The sequence below is a fragment of the Sinohyriopsis cumingii genome, chromosome 18, assembly GCF_028554795.1.
Source record: "Sinohyriopsis cumingii isolate HCF-2022 chromosome 18, ASM2855479v2, whole genome shotgun sequence".
NCBI classification, from domain to species: domain Eukaryota; kingdom Metazoa; phylum Mollusca; class Bivalvia; order Unionida; family Unionidae; genus Sinohyriopsis; species Sinohyriopsis cumingii.
In genome coordinates, this window is record NC_142978.1 from 47,042,037 (window position 1) to 47,063,842 (window position 21,806).

Below are 21,806 nucleotides of genomic sequence, written 5' to 3' on the forward strand. Positions count from 1 at the left end.
ATGAACAGCACAATCTGTCATTCAGGACCAAACAGGCACTGGAATCAATATAAATGTATGTTGAAAGTTTCACAGCACTCCTCTAAGTAGTTTAGGAGACGAAGTAATGATAAATTTGTGATAATGGACAATAGACAAAAGGCCATCCCCAAAACTCTTCTAGTTTATAACCAGCTAAACAAAATCAGAAAAGGAAACATATTTTAGACACAATATTACCTGGATAAATAAATGGCACAATGAAATATGTAAACATGATGCAAAAGCTAGAGAATCTTGAAGGTATGCTCACACTGCCTCTCTCTTGTTTTTAATTGTCATGTTAAAATCTTTCTTTCCAGAATCCACACACTCCCAAACTCTGTACACCTCTGACGATATATATGTATCACTTACTTTTACGCCAGTTAGGTAAATAATGGAAAACGGATAGTACCTATCTCTCATTTGTATGTAAAAACTACTATATTCTCTGAACCACCATGTTACACATATCTGTGATGTGATTATCCCAAGGACCCACAACCCTGGCATTGCTTAACTTGTCTGGGATATTACATTTTATGAATTAAAATTAAAAAAATAAAAACAGCCATCTTTCCCACAATGTGACATAAATAATAATGCAAAAGCATGATTTTTGATCCAACCCTGCATTGTACATTCTTTTTAGAACGCCTCTTAGCACATGTCATCATGGTATCATCCTCACTGGCAGCTTTTGGTTCAATTATTTTTCATTAACTTTTTGCTGTGATTCATAGTGCAAAGATGATGTAATTTCTGACTGGTCAATATAAAACTGTTTTTGTTAAACAAGCACTGAGTTTCTTTGCGCAGAAGAACTAAGATACACTGACGATCAAGTTCCAGTTCACTTACATGAATTTATATTAGATGTAAAACTCAGAATCCGACAGAAGTGGTTGTTAAGGAATAACACAAAGCTAAAACCCAGGCTGGTTAACATCTCTGAAGAGGGTGAATTTGAAAATATCAAAACTATCTGGAGGCATCAATGTAACTGCTGAAAGATTTTACTATGACTGTAATTTATGGAGTAGAAATGGAAGCTGTATTCAGTAACCAATACAATATACAGCAATCAGGTATTGCAACATCAGCTGCAAACCTATACTTATCTTCTGAATCAACTTCTTATATGGATGTAGGGCTGCAATTTAATTTAGTTTAGCTGAAACAAGAGCCCCTTGAATGGACTGACATGTTATAAGGTGTTGCAAAATCAGCTGCAACCCAATCCTGCCACAATTTCATTGAATTTACTCTAAATTAATGTCCCTTGATGGAACTGAAGCTCTAATGTCAGAAAAGAATTTCCAGGAATTCAACATCAGTTGTTGTTAACTGCTTAGTGTTTAAACCATCTCTGATGTTACTGCACCGGAAGATTTTGCTAGTGAAATGACTTCTAGCCAGAGACAGAAAATAAGGCAAAGTGGTGAGAAAATAGGGAGAAGTGGCTGCAGCATGGAAACAATTTATTGTCTCCTTGTACAACAGTTGCCTAAACCTTTCAGTTGCATGATATGAAAACAAAAATAATACCCAACATCTATGAAATAAAGAAACATTTTCTAAGTTTCATTCTGGAAAAATGTTGCATAATACTGTTAAATCAAAAGACAGTCATTGCACACATATAAGTTATTACTAAACTTGGCAGAGAGATTTTGAGGTAAAACTCATTTCTTTATACTGTACGTAGTCAAAATTGACATATGCTTGTTAACTTTTTACTAGCAATCAGTCTGTAATCCCTCAAAGAGCAATAATTATTTACAACTGGCTACAAATGCATGAAATGTCAGTCATTTTATAATGGTTAATGTCTGAATGTTAGGTGGAACTACATAGATTCAAGTGTATTTGCTGACAATTAATTATTCAACTGACATAAAATACTTGTGCACAATACTATGTTTAAGCTGTTTTACTGAATGAATAGGAAAGAGATACAAGATATTGCTCAAGTGCAAAACATTTAATAGTCTGAAAATGGTTGATTAGGTTGGTGTACAAGTCAACTTAGGAAGAGGCAAAGCCAACTTTTTTTGTGTATCTCAATAAAATAACTTGCACTGTCCATACTTTTTAAACTGTACTACCTACAAGCATACACCCTGATAACAGTAAAGATGAAGTTATTAGGTCATCATTTTAAAACCAAGATGCAGAGTGGGTTTTCAATACAATAAACTGTTTCTTATAACCATTTCTTTTTATTTAAGCATATCTAGGTTGAGCTTCTATAACAGGTGCAACAGAATCCTGAAGATAGCGCGTGAAATGCAAATTATGTAAAATAGTTCCCTTGGATACAAAAAGAAGTAGGTAATCCCCTGCACTCAGGGTGAATAGGTCGTTTATTATACCATTCTTCTATGTGATTTCTCCAAGTAAAACCAGACAGCTACCAAATGTCCTTTCTTTATAAAAGTCTCTCTAATAAATGTTTCTAGTTTTACTACATGGTCAACAGTGCTTATCTGATACAATATATAGTTGCCTCATTGGTTATGATAAAGGAAAGTAAAAGTACTAATATCAGTATTATTTGGGCAATGAATCCACAGGAAACTGGATCAGATAGCTTCTCTACATTTTTTTTAGACAAAAAGCTTGGGGGGGGGGGAGGAAGCTGCCTATTGCTTAAAAGGAATTTCAAGGAATCCAACATACAACCATTTTTATATAAGAAAAATGCTGAGTGTTAAAACCATGTTCTGATATTTGTGAGTCATAATAAATAGTTATATCATGGTCATGCTGGCTGCTGTGGTGGCCATATTGGAAGTCATTTTCATTTGGGACCATAACGTCTTGGTTAAAACCCCATGTCAATCAGACCATCAGTTCACAAGCAGCAATAACAATATTTTCAACATGTTCAATGTGGCAGCTATATCAGGACCAAATAGACCTTAGTGTGTGTGTGCATGTGTGTGCAGTTTTATGGCAATCCTCCAAGTTGTTTCAGACTAGCAATACAAACTTGTGTAAACAGTTGGCTAATAAGCCATGCCATAAGCTGTTTTGGTAAATGACCAGCAGAGCCAACACTTACATTCTGAGAGAATATGATGAAAATGGAGGTTCGTTTCTCTGTAGAAAAGAGTTACTGATCACAGCTTTGTGTCTTTACAACTACAATGGACAAGGTAGTCCAGTCTAATATCTTGTTACAACACAAAATTTGCATAAAACAACCAGTTATACTTGTTGAATAATTTTGTACCTTTTTCTTTTTATGATATTTATATCTGAAATGAAAATGATTGAAATGGAGGTTCATTTATTCGATATTTTATGCGCCATTCAGCAACATAATGTAATGCAAAAATAGATTTAAAACCGGAACCAACCTGTGTCGACGTGCCATTTCTTGTGGATATTTTCTTGATATATTTTCTGGATGGAAACTCTAAATAACGAGTAATCAGAGTTACTTTCATTCTTTTTAAAACTTTAAAACATGTTTTTTTAAGATGTCGTAATTTATCTAATGGCTTCATTTGCACATGTTTACACTGTTAGAGACGCCATGAACAAAGAAATTGGACAGTGTTATTGTCACATGACCAATCATGTGACTACAACATTACTGGAAGATGATTGGTTATTCATATAATTGTACATGTAGAACTTTGATACTGCATGCTAATATAAAAAGCATTCTTTGGCCAGGACTGAGATGACATTTTAAAAGACTTATAAAGCACGACTCTAGGACAGGCGACTAATCAATAACTCTTTTAACAACAATCATTAATTAGCGTAATGATTAAATCATTTAAATGTAATTAGGCATTCAATTCACATCGAGTGTGACACAGATATTGCAACGGTCAAACAGATTCAAATATTGGATTCAGTTAGGCCTACACAGATTGCAAAAAGATCGACTTTTGAAGGCTGCGCAAAGACTTACAGCATTTTTCTCAGATTTAAGAGTGTCAATTTGTTTTTCCTTTTGAGTAAGCAGTTCTTGCTGTTGCTGAATCAGGTCAATATGAAGAAGAAGCAGGTCTTTCAGATGGTTAATTTCCTTCTGATCCCCACATTGTTTGGAAGATTTCATACTTGGTTTAGATACAGACATATCTTCAATGCTGTCTGCCGAATTCACTGTTTTGTTTTCTTTCGCCCTTGCATCCATCTCTGCTTGCTTTAAACTCTCTTGAATCGCTAAGGCGAGATCTGGGTCATACTCTCCATTTATTTTTGTCACTCTCTGGCGTAAGTTTTGTCTACCATCGGATCTGGTTCGAGATTCAAAAAGAACATCCGATTTCATCTTATGTCTGTTCATTTACCTCCAGTATTAATGAAAAGATCAAAAACTATCCACATATCAAGCAGTGCCAAAAAAATGCTTCACCAACCGACAAAAAATGCAAATGAGATCACCGGAAATGCACCTTTTCCATCAGGAACAACTTCACTGTGTTCGATTTGGAAACTCCCTAAACATAAGAAATTCATGAACCACAATGAGCTCATGCGTCAGTCGCTTCGTTGTCCTTATATATTTAAAATCTGTATCAATGTAATATGGCATGTTACGTGTATATCGATTGGTCATTACGCGTGTATATTATAATACTCCATATAAATATAGACTAGAATCTATATATTAATGTAAACTGGTTTCTCTGTACTAAATTTTTTAAACAAAACTTGAACAAGATTTTTAAATGTTACATACATACATACATACAAAATTGCTTTAGTTAATTCTTGTATTGTTTTATTATTGTTTTCTGGTAAATGGCTGCAACTAGCTAATATATCTTTAATGGAGTAGTATGTTAATGGTTATTTTTGACTCTCTCACCATTTTCCCCAGTCCCGAAACCCATTCTGATTCCCAGCAACTTTTTCCCACTTAAAAATCTATTTGCACACGTGAATAGTAAGGTGGGGCACTAGAGCCTCAATGGGAATTAGCATTACAGAGACCCCTGGGCAAATATAGCCTCAATGGAAATTTAACATGGAGAAAAATCGTGGGCAAATATAGCCTCAAGGGGATTGAATATGGGAAAAAAGTCTTGGGCCACTATAGCCTCTAAGGGAATTGAACATGGGATTTTTTTAAAAATTTTTTTAAATTTAAATTTAAATTTAAAAAAGGGGTAGGCAATGGAAAGGCTATCTCTTTTCGAGAAATATGGCTGGCCTTGAAAAGGGCCTTTGGGTTTGTGTTAATATTAATATTAACATAGATGGCATCTGTCACATCTTCTTCTTCTTCTTAAACTCCTTCTAACTGCCGGTCCATACACAAGTACCCTCTTGAGACATCCTTGTCTTTCTATGTAAACTCTCCTCGTCCATTGACTAGTATCTGTCCTATCAACACCAGTCCACTTGGACCTGACATACATGAGCATGTCCGTCCTAAACATCATGGAAGACACAAGGGTGGATGACTCAACTGTGGTCCACATCTTGAAGCGACGAGAATAGGTGAATCAATGCAGTGAACTGCGCTTATTTATAGGTACAGGAAGGAATGAAACGGATTGAATTCATTCACCAATCCGAACACGCGTTACAAAATTCAGTCAGCTCGCATCCAATCCGAAGAGAGCAGTCTGTGACGTCACGTGGTCTATATAGATTCGTTAGCGCTTGTGTGCAGTCAATCTATGCGACAGTGATTCAACATGACGGAAACTCAGAAAACGATCCATTGGGGTGCACCAGCAGGGGAGACTGCCCAAGGGAACCCGGACTTACTTTCAGAAGAGGTACATTGGGATTTTGTAGATTTTCTTACCTCGCAAGAATTTGTTCCGGAACCTTCGTTACCTTCTTCATTACCGCAAGTGGAGAATTTTAGACAGAGACAGAAAGAAGAATTGGAGAAATTTATGCAACGACAAAAGGAAGCGGAACAAGCTTTTCTCCTACAGCAACAGCAACAGCAACAAGAAGAGGTAAGAAAAAAACAACAGCAACAACAGCAAGAAGAAGTAGCAGCAAAGAAACAAGAGGGTGAAAATCAAACGGCTACGGTACTGTTGGACATTTTAGCGGAGTTAAGAAGTCTGAAACAAATGTATCAGACTTCTTTATCACGACCGAAGCGAATACGACTTTCCCGAGCTAAACACGCCAACCCTGTGACTAAGCCTATCGTACCACCCTTAGTGATATCAACCCAATCGTCAGAAGTAGGCCTCGGCCGTGGCAAAGGCTTAAGGCAGTTAAAGTTGATTGGTTAAACTCACCCCTACACCAAAATAAAAAGGCCCTTTTCAGGGCCACCCACTTCTCTCGAAAAGAGACAGCCTTTCAATTTGCCAATAACTCAAAAATCAACAAAAAAAAAAACCATTTTACCCTTATAGTACATGTCTGTGTATGAGTGCGTGAGTGTAGCTTCTTATTTTAAAATCAAAACTCAAAGACACTTACCTTATATCATTCATGTATTCTTTTATCCATTTTTTACAATCCAATTCACAATTCACCACAGAACACTTTAATTAAAAGTTCATTGACTTCTTCTTTCTCCTTGTTTAGTCTCTCTGTTTTTTGAATTTCTTCACCGTTTTTTCCTCATTTTCTTCCCTTCTTCTTTTCTTCTCCTGTCCCTTTGCTTCTTTTAAATAGAATTGTCTTCTTTCTTCCTCTTCTTCCTCTGAAGAATCCCTCTCTTCTTTCGAAGAATCCCTCTCTTCTTCCGAAGAATCCCTCTCTTCTTCTGAAGAATCCTTCTTTTCTTCTGACTCCTCTTGTTTCTTTTTTGGGCAATCTGGAGACCAATGTCCTTTTTCTTTACAATAATAACAGGTATCTTGACTTTTGTCTTTTTTAGCCCCTGTTTTTTTTTTCTTTTTTGATGGTCTGGACACTCTGAAGACCAATGCCCTTTCTTCTGACAGATATAGCAAGTATCTTGACTTTTATCTCGAAAGGAAGGAGAGTAGTCCGTCGGTTGGTCTGAAGAGAATTTTCTAATGACCCCTCGCAAAGCTCTGACGAAACGTTCCATCTGGGTAGTCTCTTCCATCGTTGTGCTCGGCTTGAGAGTGAAATGAATAGTGAAAGAACAAGACACACACCCTTTTATATACGCTGGTCTGCCATGACTATAAATTAGTCTATGGTGTTTACACTTGAGTCATTTGACGTTTTGCACTCAAGATGAAACGATCCCATTCATTCGAGAAGAAAGAAGAAGAAGAAAGTAAGAGGCACAAACGTGATCTATCGCCTCGTACCAGAGCTGAAATCTTGGCACAAATTCATGCCAGTGATTTTGAAGAGGACATGAGTGAACCAGAATTTGAAACCTCTAAACCAAGTTCGTCACCCTTAGTCAACCCTGAAAAATACTATTCCATTCGAGAGACGGAAAAGCGCTCCTCTAGAAAATTTAGAACCACGGCTTACACCTACACGGTGAAGTTTAAAGATTTCAAGGCCGACGTACCATTGGAGAAAGCAGAAGGGTTTATCACCGAGATGTGGGATTCTTTGCTCACCGCACTCAAGCGACAATGTCAACCCAAAGAAGACGATCGCTTGACACTATCCATAGATCACGACGGTTGAAATCCCCTGTTTGGATCGAGTTTAGCAGACCCGCAGAACTAACCCCTTCCAAAATCATGGACAAGATTCAACACGTACAACAATCTAATGACCAGTTTGACATCACCGATGGTAAAGCCACACTGAAAATGGCTCACGTCTCTCTTCCTCAAGGGACTGGACGCAAAAAGATGTTATTGGTGAACGAGCTTCGCAGCATTAAGCGTAGCCTTGTCCAAATTCACAATCCTCAAGACCAGATGTGTTTAGCTCGAGCCATCGTGGTGGGACGAACCTATGCCAACAAGAACGACACGGCAGAATGGAAAAGAGCCTGGAAAACTATTCGACAATCGGACCGAGCCAAACAACGAAACGAAGCAGAACTCCTGTTGCAACAAGCCGGACTGTCCAAAGACACACCCTGTGGCATTCCTGAGATGCAAAAATTGCAAGATGCCCTAGCTCCACGATACACCTTGAAAGTGCACCCTCAAGAAGTGCGCGGACCTCTGTTGTTTCGAGGCCAAGACTTTAAGGACGGAAAATACATTCATGTCTATTATCACGATGACCATTTCGATACCATTACCAGTATCACCGGATTCCTGGGATACAGTTATTACTGTGAGAAATGTGACTATGGCCATAATAATCGAGAGCAACACAAGCATTGTGGATGGAAATGCCCAGGATGTTTGGCCTCTCCACCCTGTCTGAGCGAAGGACCAGTGCCTTGTTCGACTTGTCTGCGCACGTTTGTCAGCCCTACCTGTTACCAACAACATTTGAAAACACAAGGTTCACAGAAGAAATGTGCTTGTCAACTGCTGAGATTGTGCCCTACCTGTGGACAAGGCATACTTACCAATAATGCCAAGGCACACGTATGTCGAGGAAAGAAAAAATGTCACATTTGTCACCACATCGTGGACTTGGAACAAGAATGCTACGTGCAAAAATACCAACCCCCACCAGAGAAAGAGGACGGTCACAAGAAGAAAGGCAATTTCATCTTTTTCAATTTCGAATGCATGCAAGAGACTGGCATTCACATTCCTAATTTCTGCGTGGCTCATCGAGCGTGCGAGAAGTGCATTCAAGAACCTATCTTCAGTCATTGCCCTCACTGCAGCAAGATTCCTGGTGGACGTGAAAAAATCTTTCGGGGACCGAACACGTTAGCCGATTTTGCCCAATGGGTCTTAGACCCCATCGACAAGACGTGGAGCCAAGAGGACATCGAACGTTACGGAGATTGTCATCGTCATGCCACGGTGATGGCTCACAGTTTCTCCGGATACGATGGACAGTTTCTTCTCAGATACTATACGGAACAAGGCACCGAACGTCCTAAAGTGACTTTGAACGGAGCCAAAATCATTTTCATGCAAGTGGGAAAAGTGCAGTTTAAAGATTCGATGAGCTATTTGGCCATGCCTTTGAGTCGAATGCCTAAAACGTTTGGAATGACAGAAATGGCTAAAGGGTACTTTCCACACTTTTTCAATACGGAAGCCAATCAACACGCCGTTCTACCCCATTTACCTGAGGCTCACTATTACGACCCCGACAACATGCATACCGAACAACGAGAAGCTTTCTACGCTTGGTACCAGGCTCACGCCTCGGACCCTTTCGACTTTCAGGAAGAAATGCTAAAGTATTGTCGTTCCGACGTGGACATTTTACGACGTTGCTGTGGAAAATTTCGAGAACTGTTCATGGAACACGGAGGGGTCGATCCTTTGAAAGAAGCTTGCACCATTGCCAAAGCGTGTTCCTTAGTGTACCGACAACGATTCATGCCTGAAAACACCGTAGCTGTCATCAGCCCTCAAACGACCCACTATGTCAAGCGTCAATACTCGGTCAAAGCCCTACGCTGGTTACATTACTTGTGCGACAAGGAAGACAAGTGGATTCAGCATGCCCGCAACGGAGGGGGTGAAAAGACCATCGGAACGTATTCGGTCGATGGCTGGGACTTAGAAAACCCCAAGATCGTGTACGAGTTTAACGGCTGCTTATTTCACGGATGTCCCGTCTGTTACCCTGACCGTAGCACTAAAAATCAGTTTTTACAACGAACCATGGAAGACTTGTACCAGGACACTTGTCAGCGGCACCTAAAGTTAGAACAGCAAGGATACCAAGTAGTGGAAATGTGGGAACACGAGTACGATCACCGTATGAAAACCGATCCCGAGTTTAAACGCCTCGTGGAAAGTTACCAGTTCATGGACCCGTTGAACCCGAGGGATAGTTTGTACGGAGGAAGGACCAATGCCACCTGTTTGCTGTACCAAGCCGACGAAGAGAAAGGAGAAGAAATCAGATACTTGGACGTGTGTTCGCTGTATCCCTACGTGTGCAAATATTGTCGCTTTCCCGTAGGGCACCCGCAATTGCTGACGGAACACATCGACCTGAAAATCATTCGACAATACGAAGGCTTGATCAAGTGTAAAGTTTTGCCTCCCACGAACCTATACCATCCCGTCTTACCTCACCATTGTCAAGGCAAACTGATGTTTCCCTTGTGCCGTACTTGTGCCGAAACGTGCAACCAGGACCAACCTTGCCATCACAGCCAGAAAGAACGTGCCTTGACGGGAACCTGGGTCAGCGTGGAATTGTTCAAAGCTCTGGACATGGGATACCAACTGTTAGAAGTGTACGAAATTTGCCACTTTGTGCAAATGGCACAACGACCGTGTTTACCCAAGACGGAATATTTGACAGAACCTTCCCGCTACTTCCAGATGATTCACGACAAAACCAAATACATGAAACACGTGGACGTCGTTCGAGAGGATTTGATCTTGGTCAATTACGAAGAAGATCTGGACTTTGTACAAGACGACCCTTTTGGAAATGTCATCATTGCGGCTTACGTGACAGCCCATGCTCGCTTAAAATTGTACGAAGCTTTAGAACTGTTAGGGGAACGCGTCCTGTACTTTGACACGGACAGTTGCATTTACATCCATCACCCGATTCAACATCACCCTGACATCGAAGGAGACCGTTTAGGAGCCTGGACAGACGAGCATCCCGACGACAAGATTCTAAGTTTCGTCAGTGGCGGTCCCAAAAATTACGGCTACGAATACCGGGACAAACAAGGAGAAGTGCACACGACGTGCAAAGTGAAAGGACTGACTCTGAATCATCGTACTAGTCGAGTGGTCAACTTTGGGGTATTGAAAGAAGCCTTTCAATCGGGAGAGGATGGAAACTTTAAAGTGACCACCTATCAACCGAACAAGATCGTACGTTTACCCACTCACCACATTGTCAGTCGACCCTTGGAAAAAGTCTATCAAATTGTATACCAGAAGCGAGTGCGACTTCCCAATCACTTTACGTTGCCGTACGGTCACGTCGGTATTGGTCTGTATATAAAAAGGAACCCTAGGCAAGATCGATAGTTCATTGTTCATTGAAGTAACTTACCATGTCGTTGACGAAGAAGAAACCAGATTGGTTTGGCTTGGACCCAAGAGGTGGCCCAGTATGCACGAGAGTTATTCAAGGAAAAAAGTTACTTTTCAACCCGTGTTAGTGACGGTTCCAGAAGAACCCGTCACCCAGGACGGGACTGTCGTGGACAGGCCTGAAAGACCCTTTCGGGAGGACACTTGTGGACCTAGCGGTTCAGGCAAAACCGAATTCGTCAAACGTTTGATCGAACATAAACATCATTTGATCGATCGGCCACCTCAACGGATCGTGTGGTGTTACAATGAGTGGCAATCGGCGTACAACCTCTTGCGAGAAAGTCAAGGCGATTCCATCGTGTTTGTGGAAGGCATTCCTAAAGAAGACGACGGCATCGTCTCTGACTCCCGTCAAACCCATTTGGTCATTTTCGACGACATGTTAGGAGAAGACGAAGAAGAAATTAAACTGTGGTTCACGCGCAAAGGGCATCACCGTAATGCCAGTGTCGTTTACATCACCCAAAATTTGTTTCAACAAAGTAAAGCCCATCGCACCATCAGTCTCAATGCGCATTACGTGGTCTTGTTTAAAAGCCCTCGAGATAAATCGCAAGTGCAAGTCTTAGCCAAACAGTTAGGAACGCCTTGGCTGACTCAGGCGTACGACGATGCCACTCAAACTCCACACGCCTATTTACTCGTCGATTTGAAACCTACGACCCCCGAGGATTTGCGATTTCGTACCCACTTGTTTCACCACTGGTGCCAAGACGGAGGACCTGTCCTGTACACGCCTCCGTCCTCGACTTCATTTCACTCCCCATAAAAAAATCTATAAAAACCTCAGACCCTTTTTCGTCTGTCTCACACAGTGTGGACATGACGTCCCTTCAGTCGCATCTTCCCGTCAAATTGATTCGTGCCTTGTATGGCATCAGTCGAGAAAAAAATCCGCAAACACGAGCTCGTGTCTTAGAAGCTAGTCTCAAAGAAGTCTTATGATGGTTCACGGTGACGGCACGTCAATTACTCCAAGGAATCATTCAGATTCCTCATCAAACCAAACGCTTTTTCGATCGAAACAAAGTCGCTTTGGTCCAACTGGCCGATCCCCGCATCGACACTCAAACCAAAAAACAAATCATTTTGAAACCTGGAGGGAGCGGTACTCTAGGAGGCGTCATCATTCGCTCACTCTTAAGATGGGATCCTAATGCCCCCAAAGTTATCAGCAAGAAAAAAGTCCAACGAAGCCCCAAGAAGAAGAAAAAGACCAGGTCCCCAAAGAGAAGAACTTCTCCAGTGGCAGGACCCTCCTCTGACCAGACACCACCACCCCGGAAAAAGAAAAGAAGCCCCCAGAAAAAGAAACAGAGAAAAAATCCCCAGAAAAAGAAAAGTCCACAGAGGAAAACTAGTCGCAAGAGAGGCACTTCGGCCAGGACGCAACCTTACACTCGCAAACCACGATCTGCCACGGCAGTGACTGCGTCTCCGGCATCCTCACGTTCATCCACTTCTCCGTTAATGACACCCAGAACTGAAGAGTACTTGGAGACGTTGATTACACCAAGAACATCTCCGTTGATGACCCCCAAAAGAACTTCCCCAGTGGCAGGACCCTCCAATTTAGTGGCAGTGGCTGCTGCTCACAAAGTACCTTCTCCCAAAATCAAAGTCCAAGAAAGATCGGGCACGTTACAAAGTTTACTGGATTTGTCCAAGCAAGAACTGGCTCGATTTAGTCCGTTGCGTACCCCTGCACGACGTGTCATGCCTGTCATGAAGTTGATACGACGTAAAGACAATCAGTGGCGACGCGTTCCAGTATAAAAAAGGCCTGTGACCAAGTCGGGGTATCAGTGTTTTGGTGCTCCTGAAGACTCAGAGATGTCACCCTCCAGAAAACCCCAAGGAAAGGACTGCCTCCTCGTTTAGTCAAACATGGGGACATGTTATCTGTCCTGTCCAAAGCTTCTCCACCCCTACGAAAAAACTCATTCAAACGGCCTCCAAAGAGGTCATCGATACCGTGTGCGAATGTTGTTTGAACGTTTTGAAAGGCACGATCCCTTTGTCCAAACACCAGAAACAATGCTTAGGCAAACATCGTCACGTTCTTCGCCAAATGGTTCAAAAGAAAATTCCCATTCGTCAAAAGAAGAAGATGTTGGTCCAACGTGGAGGCATTTTGCCTCTCTTGTTAGGCCCCTTACTGAAAGGAGTCTTGGGAACCATGTTGGGAGGACTGGTGGGAGCAAGATAAAAAGGCCTTCGGAAGTCCCAAGATATCAGAATCGACCCCTGACAACCCCATGGAAGGACGAAAACTAGCTTTAGTGCCTTACAAACGATGGATGGAATACCATCGGTGGCAAGAACAACGCACCCCGCATTTACCTCCCAATCCCCATTTGAGCGAGATGTCCCAGTTACAACACGAACTGCAGTCCTTAATGGATCGCCAAGATTTGTCCGAAACAGAAAAATCGCAAAAGTACGGTCAACTCTTGCAACGACTGCAACTCTTTCACCAGAAAGCTTTAGACGAAACAGCTCTACCCACTCTGAAAGATTTTAAGACCTTGATGAAAAGTCCAGCACCATCACCAGCACCAGTACCACCAGTACCCGTGACCAAGACAGAAAAAGAAGAAGAAGAAGAAGGGTTTCAAACTCCACTCGAAAAAGTACGCAAGTTAACAACACCACCTACCTCCAGAATTGGATGGATTAAAAAGATGATGGCCACCCCTTCTTCCTCACAAGAGAAAAAGAAAGTGAAGACAGAAGTGAAGACAGAAGTGAAACAAGAACCGATATCCCCCGCTCAGACATCCTCATCCTCTTCAACACCTATTGCCGGTCGCACACGCAAAGCATTGCAATCCAAAAAAATACCCCAAGAGAAAAAGAGTAGCCTCTTCCAAGAGTGGGTGCCTTATTAACACACCAATCAACACAAAAAAATGGAAAAAGTCTTAGCCAGCATTTACTACGATCCCTCGCATCCTGCAGGTTACGCAGGAGTTCAAAAATTGTATCGTGCTGCCAAAACGCGACTGAAAAGTCTCCGTTTACCTCAAGTGCAACGATGGTTACAAGAACAAGCTACCTACACTTTACACAAACCCATTCGACGCAAGTTTGCCAGAAGTCGCACCCGAGTGGAAGGCATCGATCATCAATGGCAAGCCGATTTAGCCGATGTCTCTCATTTGTCCAGGTACAATCGCGGCTACAAATATTTGTTTTGTGTCATCGACGTCTTTTCCAAATTTGCCTGGGTCGTGCCCTTGACTTCAAAATCCAGCAGCGAGTTAGTGCGGGCCCTGCAACGAGTGTTGAAACAAAGCGGTCGTCACCCTCTTCGATGGCAAACGGACAAAGGCACCGAATTTCTGAACCAAGCTTTCCAAAAAGAATTAAAGAAACGTGACATTCATTTTTTTACCACCGAGAATCCTGAAACCAAAGCCAGCATCGTGGAACGTTTTCAACGCACTTTGAAAGAACGCATGTGGAAATATTTTACGCATCACCACACTCTGAAGTACATCGACATCTTACCGCACCTGGTGCAAACGTACAACCAATCTTACCATCGAAGCATCGGACGTGCCCCGCAAGACGTGACTCCCGACAACGAAGTGCTGGTGTTCGAGCGTCTGTTTGGTACGTCCCCGACGAGGGCTGTCCCCAAGAAAAGTGGAGAGTTGGCCGTAGGAGATTGGGTGCGTATTGGCAAAACCAAACGCACTTTTGACAAAGGTTACTTACCTAACTGGACGCCCGAACTGTTTCGCGTCACTGGACGAGTGCATGGCCGTCATCCTGCCGTCTATAAATTGGAAGACATGAACGGAGAAGTGCTCAAAGGAACGTTTTATTTGCCCGAGTTACAACGTGTCACCAAAAAAGAAGACGACTTGTACGACATCGAAAGCATTCTCGAACGCAGAACCCGTAAAGTGGGCAAACGACGTGTCAAAGAAGTCAAAGTACGTTGGAAAGGATATCCACCCAGTTTTGATTCTTGGATCGACGCTTCGCAAGTCATCGACTATAAAAAGAAGTGACCATCATGCCCTTTCACACAACAGACGCAGCTACGTCGACCACTCCTCCTTCACCCAGTTCTTCTGTGCAAGATTTACAAAAACAACCCTTGTGGGTGTGGTGTGGAGAACGTGTGCCTAAAACGAAATCGTCTTTTTCTGCCAAATCTTCGTGGTGTATTGTGTCATCGGGGCAGCCATCGCCAATTTGAGTTTGCAACAAGGAGACAAACAATTGTGGACCATTTTATTGAGCAGTTGCATCGGTTACCTGCTTCCTAATCCCTCCCTGAAATTCACCTCCAACGGGATCCACGGGAACCTTGTGTCCAGTGCCAGTGCCAGTCACCACTCCAACCACAACCAGAACCCCATTTTGGGCGGAGACACGCCTCTGACGTCCACTAACCCCTCGGACAGCCACAGAACTCTGGAATTATGAGTCACCAAAACCAATTTTACTTAACTTTACCCAGTGACAGTTCCATGGAGGTGTTTCCCAAGAACACGTTGTGCTGTTACACGGCCAAATTACCTCAAGCCATCCAGTTAGATCACAAAGCCCATTGGGAAGTGGCTTTAGTAGAAATGATTCACCCGACCCAAGTCCTCAATGTCCTTCCCAATCAAAATTTTTTTGATGTGGAAGTTCATGACGAGCAAATGCAACAGTGGATGGATAGCAATGTCAAATATGACAAGAAAACCCGTACACAAAAGTACACCACCTATCACTTGTTCATTCCCCCAGGCTATTATTTTAGTGGTCAACATTTGGTCAGCACCATAGCCTCCAGGTTTAATGTCGTGTTTCTGAAAGCTTTGGAGCATGTCAACAAAAGTGTCACCATGGAGTACCACAAAGCAGCTCGTCGCTTCTTGATGAAATTTGAACGGAGTAAAATCCTGTCCATTTTATTTTGTCCTGAATTGTTTGACATGTTGGGCGGAGACATGGACATGAGAAAGACCATGCTCAAGAAAAACGAATTACCCATCGTTTACGACAACGAGTCTTTTAGCAAGTTATTTCGTGCCCCGGTAGAACTGAACCAAGGACTGAATTTGATGTTCGTGTATTCCGATGTGGTGGAGTACAACGTGGTGGGACACACCTCCGTACCGTTACTGCGTGTCATTCCTTTCAAAGTGGATTCTGCCACGAACACTGACGAGGAAGGTGGAAACACTTACCACGTCCACCGCGAATTTGTCCATCCTCACTATTTGCCGGTCAGCAAGTCGTATTTGGACACGGTCAACATTGCTATAAAAGGAGATTTGGGACAAAATATTCCATTCACCAAAGGAAAAGTCACGGTGAAACTCCATTTTCGAAAACGGTTCTCTCACGACTCGTAAGTAAGTCATGTATCCAGTGTACCGAGGGGTTGCTCGACAGCGAGGACACGGTTTAGGAGACATGTTAAAATCGGCCTTTCGTTCGGTGGCCCCAGTGTTGAAACCGATGGTGACACGCGGATTGCACGCCTTGAAAGATGCGGCACTGACGCAAGGCAAAGAATTTTTCCAAAATGTCATCATCGACAAACAAAACCCTAAAGAAGCCTTCATGAGGGCAGGCAAAAATGTCTTGCTGCAAACGGGCAAAGACATTTTGGGCCGACAAGACACACCTATAAATGCCCTGCACGCTACCGAGTCAGGCATTCAGCAAGGACAAGGCAGAAAGAGACGACGAAGAAAACACCCTTTCACCAGACTTCAAGCGAGAAAGGCCAAGAAAAGAAGAACCGTTCGAGACTTAGACGTTTTCGATTATTGAGAAAGAACAAAAAAATGATGCACCGAGAGTCTTGCGCTTGTTCCAAGTCGGAACTGGATCTGTTTGCCATGCCCCCCCACGATGATGACGATGCAAGAATCCCAGTGGGTGGAATTTCACCCCGCCTCCTCACTGACCGATTCCGCTCCCATCGAGTTTGAAATCAAAGGACAGCCCGAAGATTACATCGATCTGAATAGCAGTTACTTGTACCTGAAAGTCAAAATTCTAGATAAGACTGGAGGTGCTATAGACGATGAAGCAGTAGCTCCCGTCAACAATTTCATGCATTCCTTGTTCAGTGGACTGGACTTGTACTTGAATAACAAACTGGTCAGTAGCAGCATGGATACTTACCCTTATCGTGCCTACCTGGAAAATCTCTTGACGTACGGAATAGATGTCAAGAACACTCATCTCAATGCCTGTGTGGTATGGGAAGCTGACGAACCTACCAAGTTTGAAATATTGGAAACTGATGAAAAGAAAGACAACAATGATGGATTTCTAGAACGAAGAAAGAGAATCACGGGAGCCGACACAAGTTTAGAACTGATGGATCGTTTGCATTTGGACATGTGGTTGCAAGAAAAGTATTTGCTGAACGGGGTGGATGTCCGCCTGAGACTGAATCGTAGCAGTACCGCTTTCCATTTATTGGCTGATAGTGACGGTTACAAAACCAAAATCCAAGAAGCCAGACTCTACGTACGCCGTGTGGAAGTGTTACCTAAAGTGGGAAACGACATCAGTCAGACGTTGAGTAGAACGACCGCCAAGTATCCCATACGACGCGTGGAAGTGAAAACCTTCACCATTCCCAAGGGACAGCGATCCATGATCGAAGATCATCTGTTCCAAGGACAGTTACCCAAACGTTTGATCGTTGGTATCGTCGAGAATACAGCCTTCAACGGAGCTGCCGAAAAAAATCCTTTCTACTTTCAACACTTTGGCGTGTCCAAAATCGAAGTCAGTCGCGATGGCAAGACCTTGTGTACCCGACCTTTCGAACCTGACTTTACCAAGAAGAATTACTTTAGATCGTACTTGTCCCTGTACGAAGCCACCGGACAGTTAGGAACCAATACCAGTCACGGTATTACGTACGAGGATTATGCAGGAGGCTACGCTTTGTGGGCTTTTGATTTCACTCCAGACCAAGGCAGCGACGAGGGACATTTTCACCCTATAAAATCCGGCCAGATTCGTGTGGAAATTCAGTTTAAAGACCGAGACCCTGATGAAACGGTGAACGTCATCTTGTATGCAGAATTCGATAATACCATAGAAATCAACAGTTTGAGAGAAGTCATCCTAGATTACTAGAAACCATGGAAGACTGTTATCCCTCTTTACCTAGTGGAGAAACTTTAAAGATGGAATGTGAGGAGACTGTGGAAAAAATGTTGTGTTTTGAAAAAAATTGTTTGATGTTATCATGTTGGATTATTGTTAAAAATGTTAGAGTTGTTGTTTAGTGTTAAGTGATTTTTGAATAAAAAATGTTGTGTTTTGAAAAAAATGCCTTTGTGGTTTGTTTAACTATAAGAATGTTGGATTGATGCTCTTTCATTTCTTACTATCCCTCGCATGACACTCACTGAACGTTGCGGCTCGAAAACCGTGTGGGGGATGTTTTCCTTCACGTCCGCGCTTTGACTTTAAGAACCGGGGTTGTTTCCAGTCTAACCATCCATTGTCGACTCATCCTCCTACGAAGATGTGCTCCAAACTAGCTAAGCTCAACGAAGCCTACGTGAATTTGCATAGGGTCAGACACAGTCTGATACCGAAGCCAGAAGAAATAGAGAATGTGAGAATGTTAAAAATCACTGAAGACCTGATAGAAGAGCTCTTCAGAGAAGAAATGAACAGGGAAAAAGAAGAATGGACAAAGAAGTACAGACTTCAGAGACAGCAGCAACAGCAACAACAACAACAACAACAGCAGCAGCAACCTGAAGCTGACAGAGGCTTTGTCGATTGTCGTATCGACACCAAAGAGTTCTTCTTCTCTTTCCGAAGAAGCAGACTTATCGTCAGAAAGTCTATCCTCAGAGGACATCGCATTCTTAGAAACTAAAAAAAGAATGCCATAGCAAACAAAAAAAACAGCCCTTTTCAGGGCTACCCCAATACTCTAGAAAAGAAATAACGATCGATTTGCCAATGTGTGTAGGTAGAGTAGTGTGAAAATAAACACTAACTCTTTTTTTAAAAATGTGAGGGTATGTGTTTGTGTGTTTGTGTTTGTAAGTGCTTAAGTAAGTTGGTATGGATAGTAGATTAAAATGATGTCTTTTTTTTGGTGTTTGAGGTGTAGATTTGGGGTTAGATTGGATTGCTTTGGGTATGTAAATAGTCTATTGAAGTGATTTATAAAACATTTTAAAATAGTGATGGGTAGCATAAAAAAGTGAGTGAGTATTTCTTTTAGGTCCGCGCGTTGTTTCTTTTGGTCATGATCTAGGTAAGATCAATTTTATGTTTCTTAGGGGGATGTTTTCCTTCACGTCCGCGCTTTCACTATAAATTGAAACTCGCTGGGCAGTCTAGCTACCCTTGTTGATTGATCAACACCAAAAATGAACACGAGACTGTCTAAACTGTTGGAACTTCATGTGCATCTGGAATATGCCAGGCGCCTGTTGAATGAACTGGCCGCGGAAGCCATTGTGGAAGACGGAAGGATGAGAGAGGAGGAGGAAAGAAGAAATAAAGAAGAGGAGAGAATTTATAAAGAAGAAGAGGAAAGAAGATACAAAGAGGAGGAGAGAAGATACAAAGAAGAGGAGGAGGAAAAGGAGAGAAGAAGAAAAAATTTCAGAATCCCAGAAACCGAAAATTTGGATTCTGAAGCCACATATCCTGCCTCTGCTCTCTCCCCCCAAAAGGTAAAAAGTAACTGGGGGACAAGATGTGTATGTGGCGCCAGGCCTGGAAGGTGTCACCATTAACCAGGTGTCCATGAAGTTCCAAAAAAAACACAGCCCTTTTCAGGGCTACCCAATACTCTAGAAAAGAAATAACGATCGATTTGCCAATGTGTGTAGGTAGAGTAGTGTGAATATAAACACTAACTCTTTATTAATAGTGGGAGTGTATGTGTTTGTGTGTTTGTGTTAGTAACTGTTCACGTAAGTTTGTGTGAATAGTAGATTATGGGTTTCTTAGAGTAGGTGGAGAGTATAGTTTGGGTTTTATTACATGAAATGAGAAAAGTAGGGGGATGTTTTCCTTCACGTCCGCGCGTTGCTGTTTCTTTGGTCATGATCTAGGTAAGATCAATTTTATGTTTTAGGGGGATGTTTTCCTTCACGTCCGCGCTTTCACTATAAGAACCCACAGTATTCGTCGTTCAAACCATTCTACAAAGAAGATGGCTTCTAACCAAATGGACAAAATACAAACATTGCAAGACGTTTTAGACAACTTAGGAATGATGGAACAGATGTTAATAAGACTCGTTGAAGACCATTATTCCTATAGTCCCCATCGTGTAAAGATGGAAATTAATAACTTAAAAAAAGTAAAGGACAAGATTAGTGGTGTCATGAAAGAGATAAAGGAGGAGAAGGAGGATGAAGAGGAAAGAATAAGAATAAGCAAATGGAACGAAAAAATTGAAAAAGAAGAAGAAAATGAGAAGAGGAAGAAAGAAGAGAAGAAGAAAGAAGAGCAGGAGAAAAAAAAGAAAGAGAAGAAGAGAAAGAGTGTAGGAGATAAAATAAGAACTTGGTGGAGAAAAAGAAGAAATTAGAAGCAGAAGAAGAAGAAGAAAACCCAAAGGCCCTTTTCAGGGCCAGCCATATTTCTCGAAAAGAGATAGCCTTTCCATTGCCTACCCCTTTTTTAAATTTAAATTTAAATTTAAAAAAATTTAAAAAACAAATCCCATGTTCAATTCCCCTTGAGGCTATAGTGGCCCAAGACTATTTCCCATGTTAAATTCCCCTTGAGGCTATATTTGCCCACGATTTTTCTCCATGTTAAATTTCCATTGAGGCTATATTTGCCCAGGGGTCTCTGTAATGCTAATTCCCATTGAGGCTCTAGTGCCCCACCTTACTACTCACGTGTACATTTGTGACTGTAGCACGCGTAAGTCTATGTAAAAGCTTTTAATGGGTTGGGAGTTGCAGTGGTGTGAGCTTGCAGACGGCTCGATATACACATTCAATACAACAATGATTCACAAAAAAAGAATTGTCAGTTTTAAATGTTATTATTTTTCACTGCATGATATTGTAATGAAAATTTATTCACTAGAGATGATACTTTCTTTGAAAATAGTTTGACCTTGACTGTTAGTTTATCAACACCAGGTGTTGATCTAAATCCTGACCTTGTTTTGAAATTTGTAGCAACCTTAATAAACAAGTTCTATTTTAATTTAAAATGATTGGTTGTTTCCAAGGTCATGATGGGACCTTGTCTTTAAGATATAATTTTTTTCTTCTTTTTTTAGAGTGAAAATGATTGGTTTTCGTCAAGGTTACACTGAATAAACGTGATTTGTAACAAGTATTTGCTTCTTTAAACATCTAGAAGATGACCACGTGACCCTTGTTTAAATTTTCGAAACCCCATATAACCCATGTTTCGGAGAATTAATCAGTAGAAGTTGGGCTGTTAAATTGTTAGTTGTATGTTGTGCTGTTTAGAGTTATTTCAAATTACTTGGTTAGGAGTTATTTCAAATCATTTGGATTCAAAAGGATTAATTCTGTTATTTTTCTGGAAAATACTTGTGCTCATGTAATATTGTGGAACATGGACAGTTTTTTTTATAAAAATATATTCAGCTATCAGAAACCTGAGTGATAATTTTTATTTCTACAAGGAAATGAAAACTTCAACATTACAGATTTTAGAATATCTATCGTCTTCCATCTTGGATTTTTCGTCGGGATTCGAACGTAAAATCATTTGAACATTTTGTTA

General features: G+C 41.6%; 1 protein-coding gene across 3 annotated transcripts in view; it reads right to left on the reverse strand.

Annotated features, from left to right (window-relative positions):
- LOC149776563 (male-specific lethal 1 homolog) overlaps positions 1-4,434 on the reverse strand; it is a 44,231-nt gene extending 39,797 nt beyond the window's left edge. The window contains exon 1 of one of the 3 annotated variants that reach the window (XM_089941026.1): positions 3,953-4,434. In XM_089941026.1, the coding sequence (XP_089797152.1) occupies positions 3,953-4,333 (381 nt within the window). In that variant the 5' untranslated portion in view covers positions 4,334-4,434. Of the gene's footprint in view, positions 1-3,386; positions 3,603-3,952 lie in introns of those variants that run through there. The other 2 variants (XM_089941029.1, XM_089941028.1) reach the window with 2 other exon arrangements.
- Between the last annotated feature and the right edge of the window lie 17,372 nt (positions 4,435-21,806).